Here is a 12296-nt window from a genome sequence, read left to right as displayed (position 1 = left end):
TTCGATGGACCAAATTGCCTTTTCTACCCCATGTCAAAGCATCAAGTTAGCCAGATTTCCATTTTCCCCTCTGTTGGAAACCACCAGTTCGAATTTCTTTTGCAGAAGTCATTTTGCGGTAGGAACCCAATTTTAATATTTTGCTGTTGAAACACTCTCTAGCCATTTAAAAAAAAAAAAAAGGTTTTGCAAACCCAAAAGGCCTGGTTGTATCTAGTTTTTGGCTGACCTCATGGAAGGCAAGAGTATCCCTCAAATCACGGTTTCTATATCAACATGGTATGCTTTATTAGAAGTTGACAAGTGCAATCGTTAAATATACTGGTACTTTTACCATTTTCCTCCCAATGAATCACCTAGAACATGCACAAGAACATATGCATCCTATTACACAGATCGTATGCCCCATCCAAAATGTGAGGAATTAAATTAAGATTTTGCTTTGGTGAATTCATCCCTGCCCCCCCACGCCCCCCCCCCGGCTTCCCGCATCCACTGGAACAGCAAAGGACAGCGTTTGACGTCAATATATTCATTTTCCAAGGCAACTTTTAGAACCGACATAAAACAGCACCAGCTGATTTCCGGAGAGCTCGTAGAGGTGCAAAATTGAATCCATGTAGTGTCCCAAAAATAAAACAAAAAAATAAAACTTTTTTCTTTTTTTAAAAAAAAAAAACAAAGCCAAAAAAAAAAATCGCTTCTTCAAACTGGTTCAGTTCATTCTTTTAAATTCACTCTGTACAGCTGAATGGACTAGTTACAGTTCCTATTTTACAAAGTAATTATACACTAAATACACAAATATACATTAAGCGAACAAACCTTCATCCGACCATCCCATGTCACAGCATTTTTATTTTTTTTTTAACTTACCGGTTCCTCTCCTAGAAAATAGGCGATTTTTTTTTTTTTTGCACCATCCTTATGAGTGCACATCTGCTTTTTTTTGTTTGTTTTTTTAAGACTGCAGGCACCAAACGCCCCATCCCCCTTTTACTGTCCCTCAGTTTCCCCATATTTCTTCCCCTGTCTTATTCCTTTGGCTTCTGGATAGAGAGCTAGAGAAGGGGGCTTCATCCCCGCTACCCCAGCCAATGCCTTCACATTTCCAGGCCCAAAAGCGCTTGCATTCATCACAGCACTACACGGAAGGAAGATTGTTAAGAGGGGGAAAAAAAAAATAAGCTTCAGGCACACGAAAACTCGTACGTTTTTTGTTTTTTTTTTTAAGCAGCCGCTGCAGAAGACGCCCAGTGCATTTGTGCTAATTCCCTGAACGGTGGCAAGACCCCAACCCTCCCACCCCCAATTTTTTTTAAAAAAAAAATAATAATAATAACCTAAAAGAAACATTTCAACCCTCTCCTGCTGCTGGCCCTGAACAGCTTAATACTGCAGAAGAGTCTTCATAACGGGGGTAAGTTGGGGGATCAGCATGCAGAGACTGCTGCATTCCTGCAGTCCAGCCTCAGTGGAGAGTCCAGAGTGCCGAAATCTGAGGTCTGGTGCTGGACTACTACGCCGAGGGTCCGGAGCTTGGAGGTGCCGCCTGGGAAGGCTGTAGATTCGTCCCTTGCGTTTGCGAAGACGCCGCCGGAGAAGGACTGGCTGGTAATTGTGCCTGGAACTGAGCCAGCTGTTCTGGACTGGCCAAGGTTTTCAACAAGTTGTTCTCCTGTTCCAGCTGGTTGTTCTTCTCAATGAGTTCTTTGATCTGCTCTTTCAGCACCTCGACTTCCTCGCGCACGGCATACATCAGGTGGCTCTTCACCAGATCCTGGAAAAGAGAAGGAGAAGCCCCCCCAAAAAAGAGTTGCACCAACGGCAGAGATGCTTGCAACAATTTGCCGGAAGGCCTGTCAAGAATGGAGATGGTCTTCACCCAAAGGGTCCCTCTGCTGAATGCCAGCCTCCTTGAGATTGACCCATTCTACCTCTCTCCACACCAGGGGTCTCCAAACTTGGTCCTTTGATGACTTGTGGACTTCAACTCCCAGAATTCCTCAGCCAGCGTGAGGGAACTATGACCCTTTTAGGACTGGTGGACTTCAACTCCCAGGATTCCTCAGCCAGCATGCCTGGCTGAGGAATTCTGGGAGTTGAAGTTCACAAGCAGGGGTCTTCAAACTTGGCCCTTTTAGGACTTGTGGACTTCCAACTCCCAGAAAGCCAGCGTGAGGGAACTGTGACTTGTTTTTGACTTGTGGACTTCAACTCCCAGAATTCCTCAGCCAGCATGAGTGAACTATGACCCTTTGATGGCTTGTGGATTTCAACTCCCAGAATTCCTCAGCCAGCGTGCCAGACTGAAGAATTCTGGGAGTTGAACTTCACAAGCAGGGGTCTTCAAACTTGGCCCTTTGATGATTTGTGGACTTCAACTCCCAGAATTCCTCTGTCTGCCTGAGGAATTCTGGGAGTTGAAGTCCACAAGTCATGAAAGGGACAAGTTGGAAGACCCCTGCTCTACACAAATGAAGGGTCCCTGGTGCTCTCAGAACTTGGTGGTTTTCTTGTAGACCAGTAATTCTCAACCTTTTTAATGCCGCGACCCCCCAACCGGTCGTAAGTCGAGGACTACTCAACCGGTCGTAAGTCGAGGACTACTCAACTGGTGCAGCACCGTTTGCAGAATGGGACTTTTGGCGGGCTCAGCAGGGGCAGAGACAGCCTGGACAATTCCTATTGGCTTTTGAAAGCAAATAGAATTAGACTCTATTCAAGAGAGTCTATTCTATTGGCTTTCAAAAGCCAATAGAATAAAAGGGAGTAGCACAGCTAAGGAAAAGGGGAAAAAAATGGCGACCCTGCGTTGTTTGGCGACCCCCGTGAAATGGTCGTTCGACCCCAAATGGGGTCCCGACCCACTGCTGTAGACGTTTCATGACCCAACTAGGTAGCATCATCAGTGCACTGATGATGGGTTAGCTTAGGCACTGGTGAGGTTCCCTAGATGGGGCCTGAAACATCTACAAGGAAACCACCCAACTCAGAGAGCACCAAGGACCCCACAGTCCTCCTCCACCTCTCCATAAATCCCCCTCCCTCCTAGCACTCATGATGTTACCTAGTTGGGTCATGAAACGTCTTCAAGAAAACCCCCAAGCTCAGAGAGCACTAAGGATCCCAGTCATGTCAACCCTGAGCTGCAAATATCCCCCCTTATTGGTGTTGACACATAAGCAGCCTGAAGCTGCTTGCAATTAAAATACATGGAAAAACATCGCAAACCCAGACCTGGATGCCTGAGAATCTCCAGACATCATATACCCCAGATTTGGACCCAGATAAAGGATTTTTTGTAACCCCTTCATCTTAGGCCCAACAGCGAATTCTCATTTTAACGTTTCCCCCCTCAAATTCTTATTTTAAAACCTTTTCATTTGCAAAAACTCCGGGCAACTGACTGGATCAGAGAATACCAACTGCAGCCCTTGCCGGAAGATGACATATCCTGGGATTATCCTTCACGTATCCAACTTAACAAGTAACACCCCCAGGCTGTTACCCATTTAAGGGATCCCAACCAGTGAATTTGGGCTTGCAACACAACACAAATCCTCAAGGCCCGTTGGGTTCAGTTCTAAGTTCTGAATTTCCCTTCTGCTCAAGGTTAAGGCAATGCTATCCTGACAAGGACTTCGCTAGGGAGGGCTTCCCTTTTCTTCCGTCTTCTGAGTTTGAAGCAAAAGGGATCCTGGATCGGGAGAGTGACTCCCCCCCCCCCGCAGAATTGGCGGGACGGGAGGGGATTCGTTCCTCTTGCGGACCTCAATGTCACTCCAGTTTCAAGGGAATTAAGACGGATTCCCAGAACGGGGATCCTGTTAGGCAGTGGGACTATCGAGGCAAAATTGTTCAGCCCTGAAGGGGGGGGGGCGCGAGAGGGATGTCCCGGATTGAGAACAATGGAGGAAAGAGAGCGATTCTAACCCGGATGGTGAATGTCTTTGGGGCCTTTTCTTCTGGAGCGTCCAGCTGACTGGGAAGATCCAGCCTTAATTTGGGATCAGACAAATTAAGACAAAGCGCCTGAAACGCTCCGGTGTTGCATCACTGCTTTTTCCTCCGGGCTAAGAGCATCAAGGATGATGCTCGGGCTTTATGATGATGGTGGCGGAGCGGGCTTTGGCGGGCTGGGGGGGGGAGCCTTTCCTAGTCTTTGGGGAGAGGGGGCTCTGGGTCCAGATCACTTATCTGCCCCTCCCCTCCAGGACCAGGGCACCCCACGCCCCCCCATGGGCTGCAGCTCATTCTGTCTGGAAGGAAGGAAAGGGGGGGGGGAAGATAAAGGTTGCTTGCCGCATTTCCCCCCCCATCCCTTCTGACGTCAGCCGGGGCGAGGAAGACCGCCTCCCTAGCTGATCCTTCGGCCAATCAGCGGGGCCGCCCTATTTATAGCCGGGGGTTATACTTCAACTTTGCCTAGCAACAGAGGCGGAGGAGAAAGGGGGGGGGAGGAGGAGGAGGAAGATCCTGGGAGAGGGGGGCTCCTTGCAGCATTCACCGGCAACAAAAGCCCAAAGCGCAATTTAGAGACGGGGAGGGGGAGCAAAATAATAAACAAAATAAATGGAGGGGGGGGTCAATCAATCAATCTGCAGATCGCAAGGGCGCCCTCCTCCTCCTCCTTTTCGTTCCCCCCCAGAATTAAAGGCTCTTTTTCTCCGCTTCCCCCAGCACCATGATCCTTGCCGCTGACCCTCACCTGCTTTGGGGGGGTGATGCTTTGGGGGGCTGGTGCTTTGGGGGGGGTGCTTTGGAGGGGCTGATGCTTTGGAGGGGGTGATCTTTGGGGGGATGGTGCTTTGGGGGGATGGTGCTTTGGGGAGGCTGGTGCTTTTGGGGGGTGATGCTTTGGGGGGTTGATGCTTGGGGGGCTGGTACTTGGGGGGGCTGGTGTTTTGGGGCCCTGGTGATTTGGGGGGCTGCTTGGGGGGGCTGATGCCAAGAGGACGCGCGGTCCCCCCCCTCCCCGGCGGCCCCCCCTCCCAGACGAAGCGATCCCGGCCCATCTCCTCCTCCGGGAAGGGGGGAGGGCGCGCAGCGCCGGCTCTGCAGCGCCTGGGAGGGAGGGAGGGAGGCTGACACCCGGACCTACCGCTTCCCGTCGACGAACCCCTCCCCAGTCACCCATCCTCCCCAACCACCCATCCTCCCCGGCCCCCCCCCCGACCTACCATGGCTTGCTCGATTTTGTTGTCGATGGCGACCACGCTGGCCCCGGAGGAGCTGCAAGACACAAACGGGGAAGGGGGGAGAGGAGGAGGAGGAGAAGCCCGGGTTAGCAGCGGCCGAGGTGCGTCGGGAATCCCCCCTCCTCCGCCTCGGCTCCGGCCGGCTGAGCTGTCAGGCGGCTTCCAGCCGGGCGGGGGTCCCGGAGCCTTGGAGCCCGGCTGGCTGGCTTGGGGGGGGGGGCCGCGGCTGCCTTTACCTACTGTCGAGGCTGAGCGCGGCGCTGTCGGTGCCCAGCAGGGAGGAGAGGCAGGAGATGGAGAAGTGCCGCAGCTGGTAGACGCCGAGATCCATCGCCCCCGGCCGGCCGGCTGCAGCAGCGGCGGCGGCCGGGATGGCGAGCCCCGCGGGGGAAACAGGGAGCGCGCCGACGCTGCGCCAAAGCGGCCGCCCGCCCGCTCGCTCGCCCGCCCGCCGCTTCCCCGGCCGCCCGGAGCCTGGCGGGGCCTCTCGCCTGCTCGCCCGATGCCTTGGCCAGGCAGGCGCGGCTGCTGATTGGCCGCTCGGGCCTCGGACCCGCCCCTCGCCCTGGACCCGCCCCTCGCCGCGCCGCGCCTCCCCCTCCCCTTGGCGGGAGAGCGCGCCGCGCGAAAGGGATCCCAGTCATAAACGAGAGTAAGGAAGAAGTCTTCGGGCTTCTACCCCAATTTCTTTTTTTAAAAAATTCAAACCTTCAAGGCAGGCAGGAAGGGGAAAGGAGGGAGGGGGGAGGGAGGGTTGCCCCCTCCCTGGTCGCAGGAGGGGGCGTCTTCCAAACTAGCCCCCTCCCACCCCTTTCAACTCCGTGCAAGGCAGGAGCGGGAGGGATTTCTTCGGCCGTGCAAAAGAAAGCGAAAGGACGCGCAGGAGCTTGGCGGGGGCTGGGAGGAAATGGGGAAGGGGGTCTTTCTTCTCTTCCCCCCCCCCCCGGCTTGCAGGCTGCAATGCACTAACCGCTGCTTAGCCGCTCCGAGGGCGCCCTCTAATGGCCGCTGGAGGAAAGGCAGAAAAGCAGCCGCGCCTTCCTCCCTCCTCCCCCCCCCCGAACGCAGCCTGGGGTGGTCTTCTGGAAAGGCGGGGGGGGGGGCTCTTTCAGGGCTTGGCTTGCTACTACAGGTGTAGTTCTCGACGTGCAACCACAACTGAGCCTAACATTTTCCGTTGCTAAGCAAAGCAGTGGTTGAGCAGGTTTGGCCCCGTTTTACGACAGTCTTGCTAAGCGGTTCGCTGCAGTTGGGGAGATGTTTGAGTGAATTTTTGGTTCCCCCCCCCCGCGCTGACTTTGCTCATCAGAGGTGCACAAAAACGGTGTCCCAAGCAACCAGATGTTGGTCACATGACCACCAAGGGTGAAAACAGTTGCAAGTCACTTTTTTCCAAGGCTCTTTTTCACGTTTATGACCGTCGCAGCCTCCCCGTGGATCACGTGATCAAAATTCAGAGGCTTGGCCACTGACTCGTATTTATGACGGTTGCAGCGTCCCTGGGTCAGGTGACAAGCAAAGTCAATGGGGAAAACCGTGTGACTAACAACTGCAGTGATTTGTTTAACGACAGTGGAAAGGGAGGTCGTAAGAGGAGGCAAAACACTTAGCAATGGAAATTTGGGGTTGAATTGCAGTCGTTAAGTTGAGGACTACCTGAACTGATCTGATTTCCCTCTCTTTGTTCCCAAAAACCTTTTTTTTTTAAATCTCTCCCTTCAAAATGAAAATGCCCGTTTTATCTAGTCATCAAGGTATTATTTCCTTAGCTCAGGCCAGCTTGTGCTATAAAAAGAGCAAAATTTCCCTAAGAAAACAGCAAACACACTTCAAATGTTCAAAAAACGTTCACAAATGCAGTGCTACAGTTGCAAACTGTTTCATTCCATCCTTGGTTTAATGCCAGGATCATTCAAAACATCTTAAGAACGAAGGTTCCCGTGCAGGAAAATCTCCTGGACCAATTCCAAGGTGGAATTGGTCAGGACACGAAGTTCTAAAGTGGGGCATTAGGCGTCGAAACTCACATCAATTCTTGCTCTGAGTTGGCTTTTAACATTTGTGTTTGTTTGTTTTTTTTTAGCCGTGCAGCTATGACACAGTGCAGAGTTAGGAGAAACCCACAAGAAAACAAACTTCTTGGCTGTCACTTCCCCTTTTTCCTACAGAAACTGACCCAACCTTTATATTTTTTTCCCTGTCACAATAGAAACGGGTTGTTTGTGTTCCTTGCCACATTTACTGCAAAAGGTCATCAGGTTTTTTTTTCAACAACCCTCTGCAAATTTTCCCATGTTTCATGAATTCAGGAAGGAAAAGATGGAAAGCAGTCAAAACATTTCAAGGCTGCTTCTTTGGTATTTATTGCCACAAACGCTCAGCCTGTCATCTGGACAGGCGCAATTCTGCTGCTGGTTATTTCACCTCCAGAGCTTAAACTGCACAGCTGGGTCTTCTGCCTTGTGTGTGTGGGGGGGGGGGGAGGGAGAGAATCTTATCCTTTGCAGGACATTAAACTATGTCACATGAATGTCAATCCGAAGCACATCTGGCTGATGCCTTTCTTAGAGGAAACAGCAAGAAATGTAATTGCCAAGGGCTTAAACATGTTTTTTTTTAAGTATTCTAGTTATAATGTCATCAGCTTCAACATCATTCACAATGAAATATTTGGGAGCTGGTGGAAGGGGGCTTTTCACAAGCAGCTATTCAAAAACTCTTTTTCTTTCTTTCTTTCTCTTTCTCTCTCTTTCTTTCTCTCTCTCTCCCTTCCTTCCTTTCTTCTTTCCTTCCTTCCTTTTTTCCTTCCTTCCTTTTAGAAATGGCTAATATATTTTATGTCAAAGCAAAAAGTTGAGGTTGTATGCACTGATGGATAAATGAATACAGAAATATAAATATATAACAAGATAGCATTAGCGGTGATGTTGATGGAGAACCTGAATATTTGTATGAAGTCAGGGCTGTTTCATTGGCTGAGAATGTAGACATTTTGGAATGGGTGCTGGGTATACACTCTACAATGCAACGAGGGGCATAGATTTGAAATTAATATCTCAAAAACCAATTTCTAATTTCGTGCCCTCAATTCCTTTGGCTTACTGTTTTTCTGCATTTTGCGTAATGTATGTTTTTTAAATTAGTTTCAAACGCATACTCTCCATCACCTCCTTCGTTTCCTTAATCTATTCCGACGTTCTACACTCCCCATCAAGTTTTTTCCATTCTTCCAGAGTGCTTTTTATTGGTAGCAGTCCCATCCCTTTACTTTCTTAAACTCAACTGCAACCCAGCGTGGTTACACCAACTCTTTTCAAACAATTCCATGCTTTCATTCCTACTTATCCCTGTGTTTTTTTTCTCTCTCTACAGACATCCCTACATATTATGCTCAACAATGCAGGGCCTGTAGCAAAAGCGGTTACATCAACAGCACTGATGATGTTACCTAATTGGGTCACGAAACGTCTGCAAGAAAACAACCAAGCTCAGAGAGCACTAAGGACCCCAGAGTCCTCCCCTCCCCCCATTCATTCCGTCTTCCCTTCCTTTCTCCTCCTCCTCCTCCTCTCCACAACCCCCCTCCCTTCTAGCACTGATGATGTTACCTAATTGGGTCACGAAACGTCTGTAAGAAAACAACCCAGTTCAGAGAGTACCAAGGATGCCTCGCAGCTACATTTATCAAATATCAAGCAAAACCACAGTATATATTTTCTGGAAAACTGGTGTAACAGCACACGCAATTTGGCCTCTACCCACAATCCTCCTCTTCCTGGGCAACAGCCACCACCGATTCCTTGCAAAATGATGGTTAGTCCTAAGCACGGGCTGAACGGAAGTTGCATCCTGCAGCTTCTTCTACCATGGACAGTAACCTTTAACAAAGAGACTCAACATATAATACTCTATTGCAGGGATAGGCAACCTTGGCTCTTTTATGACTGGTGGACTTCAACTCCCCGAATTCCTGAGCCAGCCATGCTGAGGGGAAAGGGAGAGGTTTCCAAGGTAAGCCATGCTGGCTCAGGAATTCTGGGAGTTGAAGTCCACCAGTCATAAAAGAGCCACGGTGGCCTACTCCTGTTCTAAGTCGTCCTGTTCTAAGCGGTGAGCCTCCTACACCAGGGGTAGACAACCTTGGCTCTTTTATGACTCGTGGACTTCAACTCCCAGAATTCCTGAACCAGCCATGATGAGGAGAAAGGGAGAGGTTTCCAAGCTGAGCCAGGCTGGCTCAGGAATTCTGGGAGTTGGAGTCCACGGGTCATGAGGGGGCCATAGTTCCCTCAAGCTGGCTCAGGAATTCTGGGAGTTGAAGTCCACGAGTCATGAGGGGGCCATAGTTCCCCTATGCTGGCTCAGGAATTCTGGGAGTTGAAGTCCACGAGTCATAAAAGAGCCAAGGTTGCCTACCCCTGCTCTACTGCATCATGACCATAGATCTGGCTCAGGAATTCTGGGAGTTGAAGTCCACGAGTCATGAGGGGGCCATAGTTCCCCTATGCTGGCTCAGGAATTCTGGGAGTTGAAGTCCACGAGTCATAAAAGAGCCAAGGTTGCCTACCCCTGCTCTACTGCATAACAGATCTCAGCTTTTCAAATACAGGGCAGGGAAGCTTCCTAAATTAATCTACCCTCCATTGCAGGAGTATATACTACAAGTCCTAAGTCTACTTTCTCCAGAAAAACTAACTTCTGCTCCTGCTTTGGCTAGACGTCTGCATCAAGCCAAGCAGGAGCACCAACTCAGCCAATTACACAGCACAGAACAAATCATGGTTTAAATCAAGATCCACTCCAATTCTCCAGGGCTGAAAGGAGAGAAGAAAGGGAAAAATAAAAGACATGAATTGGAGGAATCAGCTATAGCAGTGTTTCTCAACCTTGACCATTTTAAGGCATGTGGACTTCAACTCCCAGAATTCCACAGCCAGCAATGCTGGCTGTGGAATTCTGGGAGTTGAAGTCCACATGCCTTAAAATGGTCAAGGTTGAGAAACACTGACCTATAGGAAGTCCCTGACTAACAGCAGTTTGTTTTAGTGACCGTTCACAGTTACAACGGCACTGAAAAAAAAAGGGACATCCTGATGACCGTTTTTCACGCAACCGTTGCAGCCTCCCCTCGGTCACGTGATCAGGATTCAGAGGCTTGGCCACTGGCAGGATGGTTGCAGTGTCCTGACCTTCTGACAGCAAAGTCCATGGGGAAGCCGGATTCGCTTAACAACCGTGTGACTGACTTAAAAACTGCAACGATTCACTTCACAAGAAAGGTCGTAACGTGGGGGAACTCTCCCTTAAGGACTGTCTCGCTTAGCGATGGAAATTTTGGGCTGAATTGTGGGTCGTAAGTCGAGGACCCTCCCCCTGGATTGGCAACTGTGAATGCTCCCCGATCTAAAATATCGTATTTTCAAGGAAGGTGAAAAGGCTTTCAGTCCCACAGATTAGCATTTCCAGATACACCTCAAAACCACCCAGGGCTGCGTCAGTTTGACAACCGTGTGTGCCAGCAAAAGAGGCCAAAATAGAAAAGGCACGTACAGTGGGCAATTACTCCCGACAATAAGGAGAATTAAGTTGAATTCTCACAGCGACAACGGAATTTCCATTTGTAAATGCGTGAGAGAAAAGCTTGGCTCTTGGGCAGTCCAATTCAGCCGGCGTTCGATCTGTCCTGGTTCCCACTTGAACCACCAACTGGATCGGCCAATTGAACAGGACACCCTTGAGATGGAAATGACTGGTTTGATTTGATTTCCTTTAAGCTCGCGTCAAGAGAGCCGTCTGTTCAACCCAGCGCTGGAAAAGCAGCCGGAAGACGCAGCCGACCTGTTAAAAAGCAACTACACCTAATAGAAGGATAAAATGTACACTACAATTGTTTTTGTTAGGTATTATTGATGATTGTGATGGTAAAGAGATTATTTTAATGTTGAATTTAATTACAGCAGCAAGGTTGCTGATTGGGCAATACGGGAAGAAGGATTTTTTGCCTACTTTAGAAGAATGGTTTCTTAAAGTTTCTTATTTATCTGAAATGGCAAAAAATTCGGCTTATCTGAAAGATCAGTCACAAGAGAGAGATATTTTGGTGTGGAAAAGTTGGGTGAAATTTTATACAGAATAAATATGATATTAGAAAGTACTATTTAGCTTTTGAGTAATGTATATTTAAGGGTAAGCTTTTGAATAACTTATGTTTAAGGATGGTAATTTCTGTTTTTATGTACTGGAGTTAAAGTGTTTAAAATTTTGTTTTTGGGATGTATGTATAATTGTTTGATGTTCATTTAAGTTCTATGTTTTTTGTTGTTTCTAACCCTGTATTCAGCTCTGGGAAGTAGGGGGGAGGGGAGGGGGGGGTTGGGAGGGGGGAGTATTTTATTGTAAAATTTTATAAACTTTCAATTAAAAAAAAACAAAAACAACTACACCAATACAAACTGTTCAACTCACTCGGTCATTACCTCTTTAAGATCCCAAACCATTTTCATGGGGTTTTTTGGCAAAGGATTTCTTTCCACGGGCCTTCTGATCGTGTTTAAGGGCCATGGTCTATTCTGACACGGTTGGGAAGGCCAGGGATTAGCAGGGATTAGCTACTACTACCGGTAGTTTGCGTTTGCTAAATCAATCCCTGCTTCCAGGGATCTTAAAGGCAGGAATAGATCCAGCAGCGTTAACAGGGTCTGGTTATGCTCAAGGGGGGAGGGAGGGGGGGAAAGCAAGCAGTGACATCGGAGAGGCTGGGATCACATGTTGCTCTGTTGTGTAAAGCACTAAAAGAGATCATAATCTCCCTGGCTGGGATTTCGGAGTATCTTTTTTTGAATTACTCATTTGTTTCTCTGAAGTTTAAGGAGGGAGCTGGTCTCTGCTTTCCTCAGTTTCCCCTAATACCTCAGCCTGACGGGCTCAAGAAGACCTTGTAATCCAATCTGGGGTCACAATTTAAGGACTGCCTGTACACAAACGCTGGGCAGAGAGGTCTGAGCAAAGCGCCTGCTAATTGTTTTTCTTTTTTCTTTTCCTTCTTTTATTTCAAAGAAAGCTTTCGGGCAGACGAATGTCTCTCTTAAGATCTTG

General features: G+C 48.9%; 1 protein-coding gene across 4 annotated transcripts in view; it reads right to left on the bottom strand.

Annotated features, from left to right (window-relative positions):
* The window catches only part of TSC22D1 (TSC22 domain family member 1), a 71521-nt gene that overhangs the window by 16327 nt on the left and 42898 nt on the right, over positions 1-12296 (bottom strand). The window contains exons 1-3 of one of the 4 annotated variants that reach the window (XM_039366688.1): positions 5442-5860; positions 5184-5235; positions 264-1780 (exon numbers count right to left, since the gene is read on the bottom strand). The exons of 1 other annotated variant lie outside the window; for it this stretch is intronic. In XM_039366688.1, coding sequence (XP_039222622.1) covers positions 1520-1780; positions 5184-5235; positions 5442-5845 — 717 coding nt within the window. In that variant the 5' untranslated portion in view covers positions 5846-5860 and the 3' untranslated portion in view covers positions 264-1519. Of the gene's footprint in view, positions 1-263; positions 1781-5183; positions 5236-5437; positions 5861-12296 lie in introns of those variants that run through there. 2 more of the 4 variants (XM_039366689.1, XM_039366686.1) reach the window with 2 other exon arrangements.

Source organism: Crotalus tigris, unplaced genomic scaffold (genome assembly GCF_016545835.1).
Source record: "Crotalus tigris isolate CLP2741 ecotype Arizona unplaced genomic scaffold, ASM1654583v1 scf7180000020351.1464749751:1500972, whole genome shotgun sequence".
NCBI lineage: Eukaryota > Metazoa > Chordata > Lepidosauria > Squamata > Viperidae > Crotalus > Crotalus tigris.
This window is presented reverse-complemented; position numbering and strand designations above follow the sequence as displayed.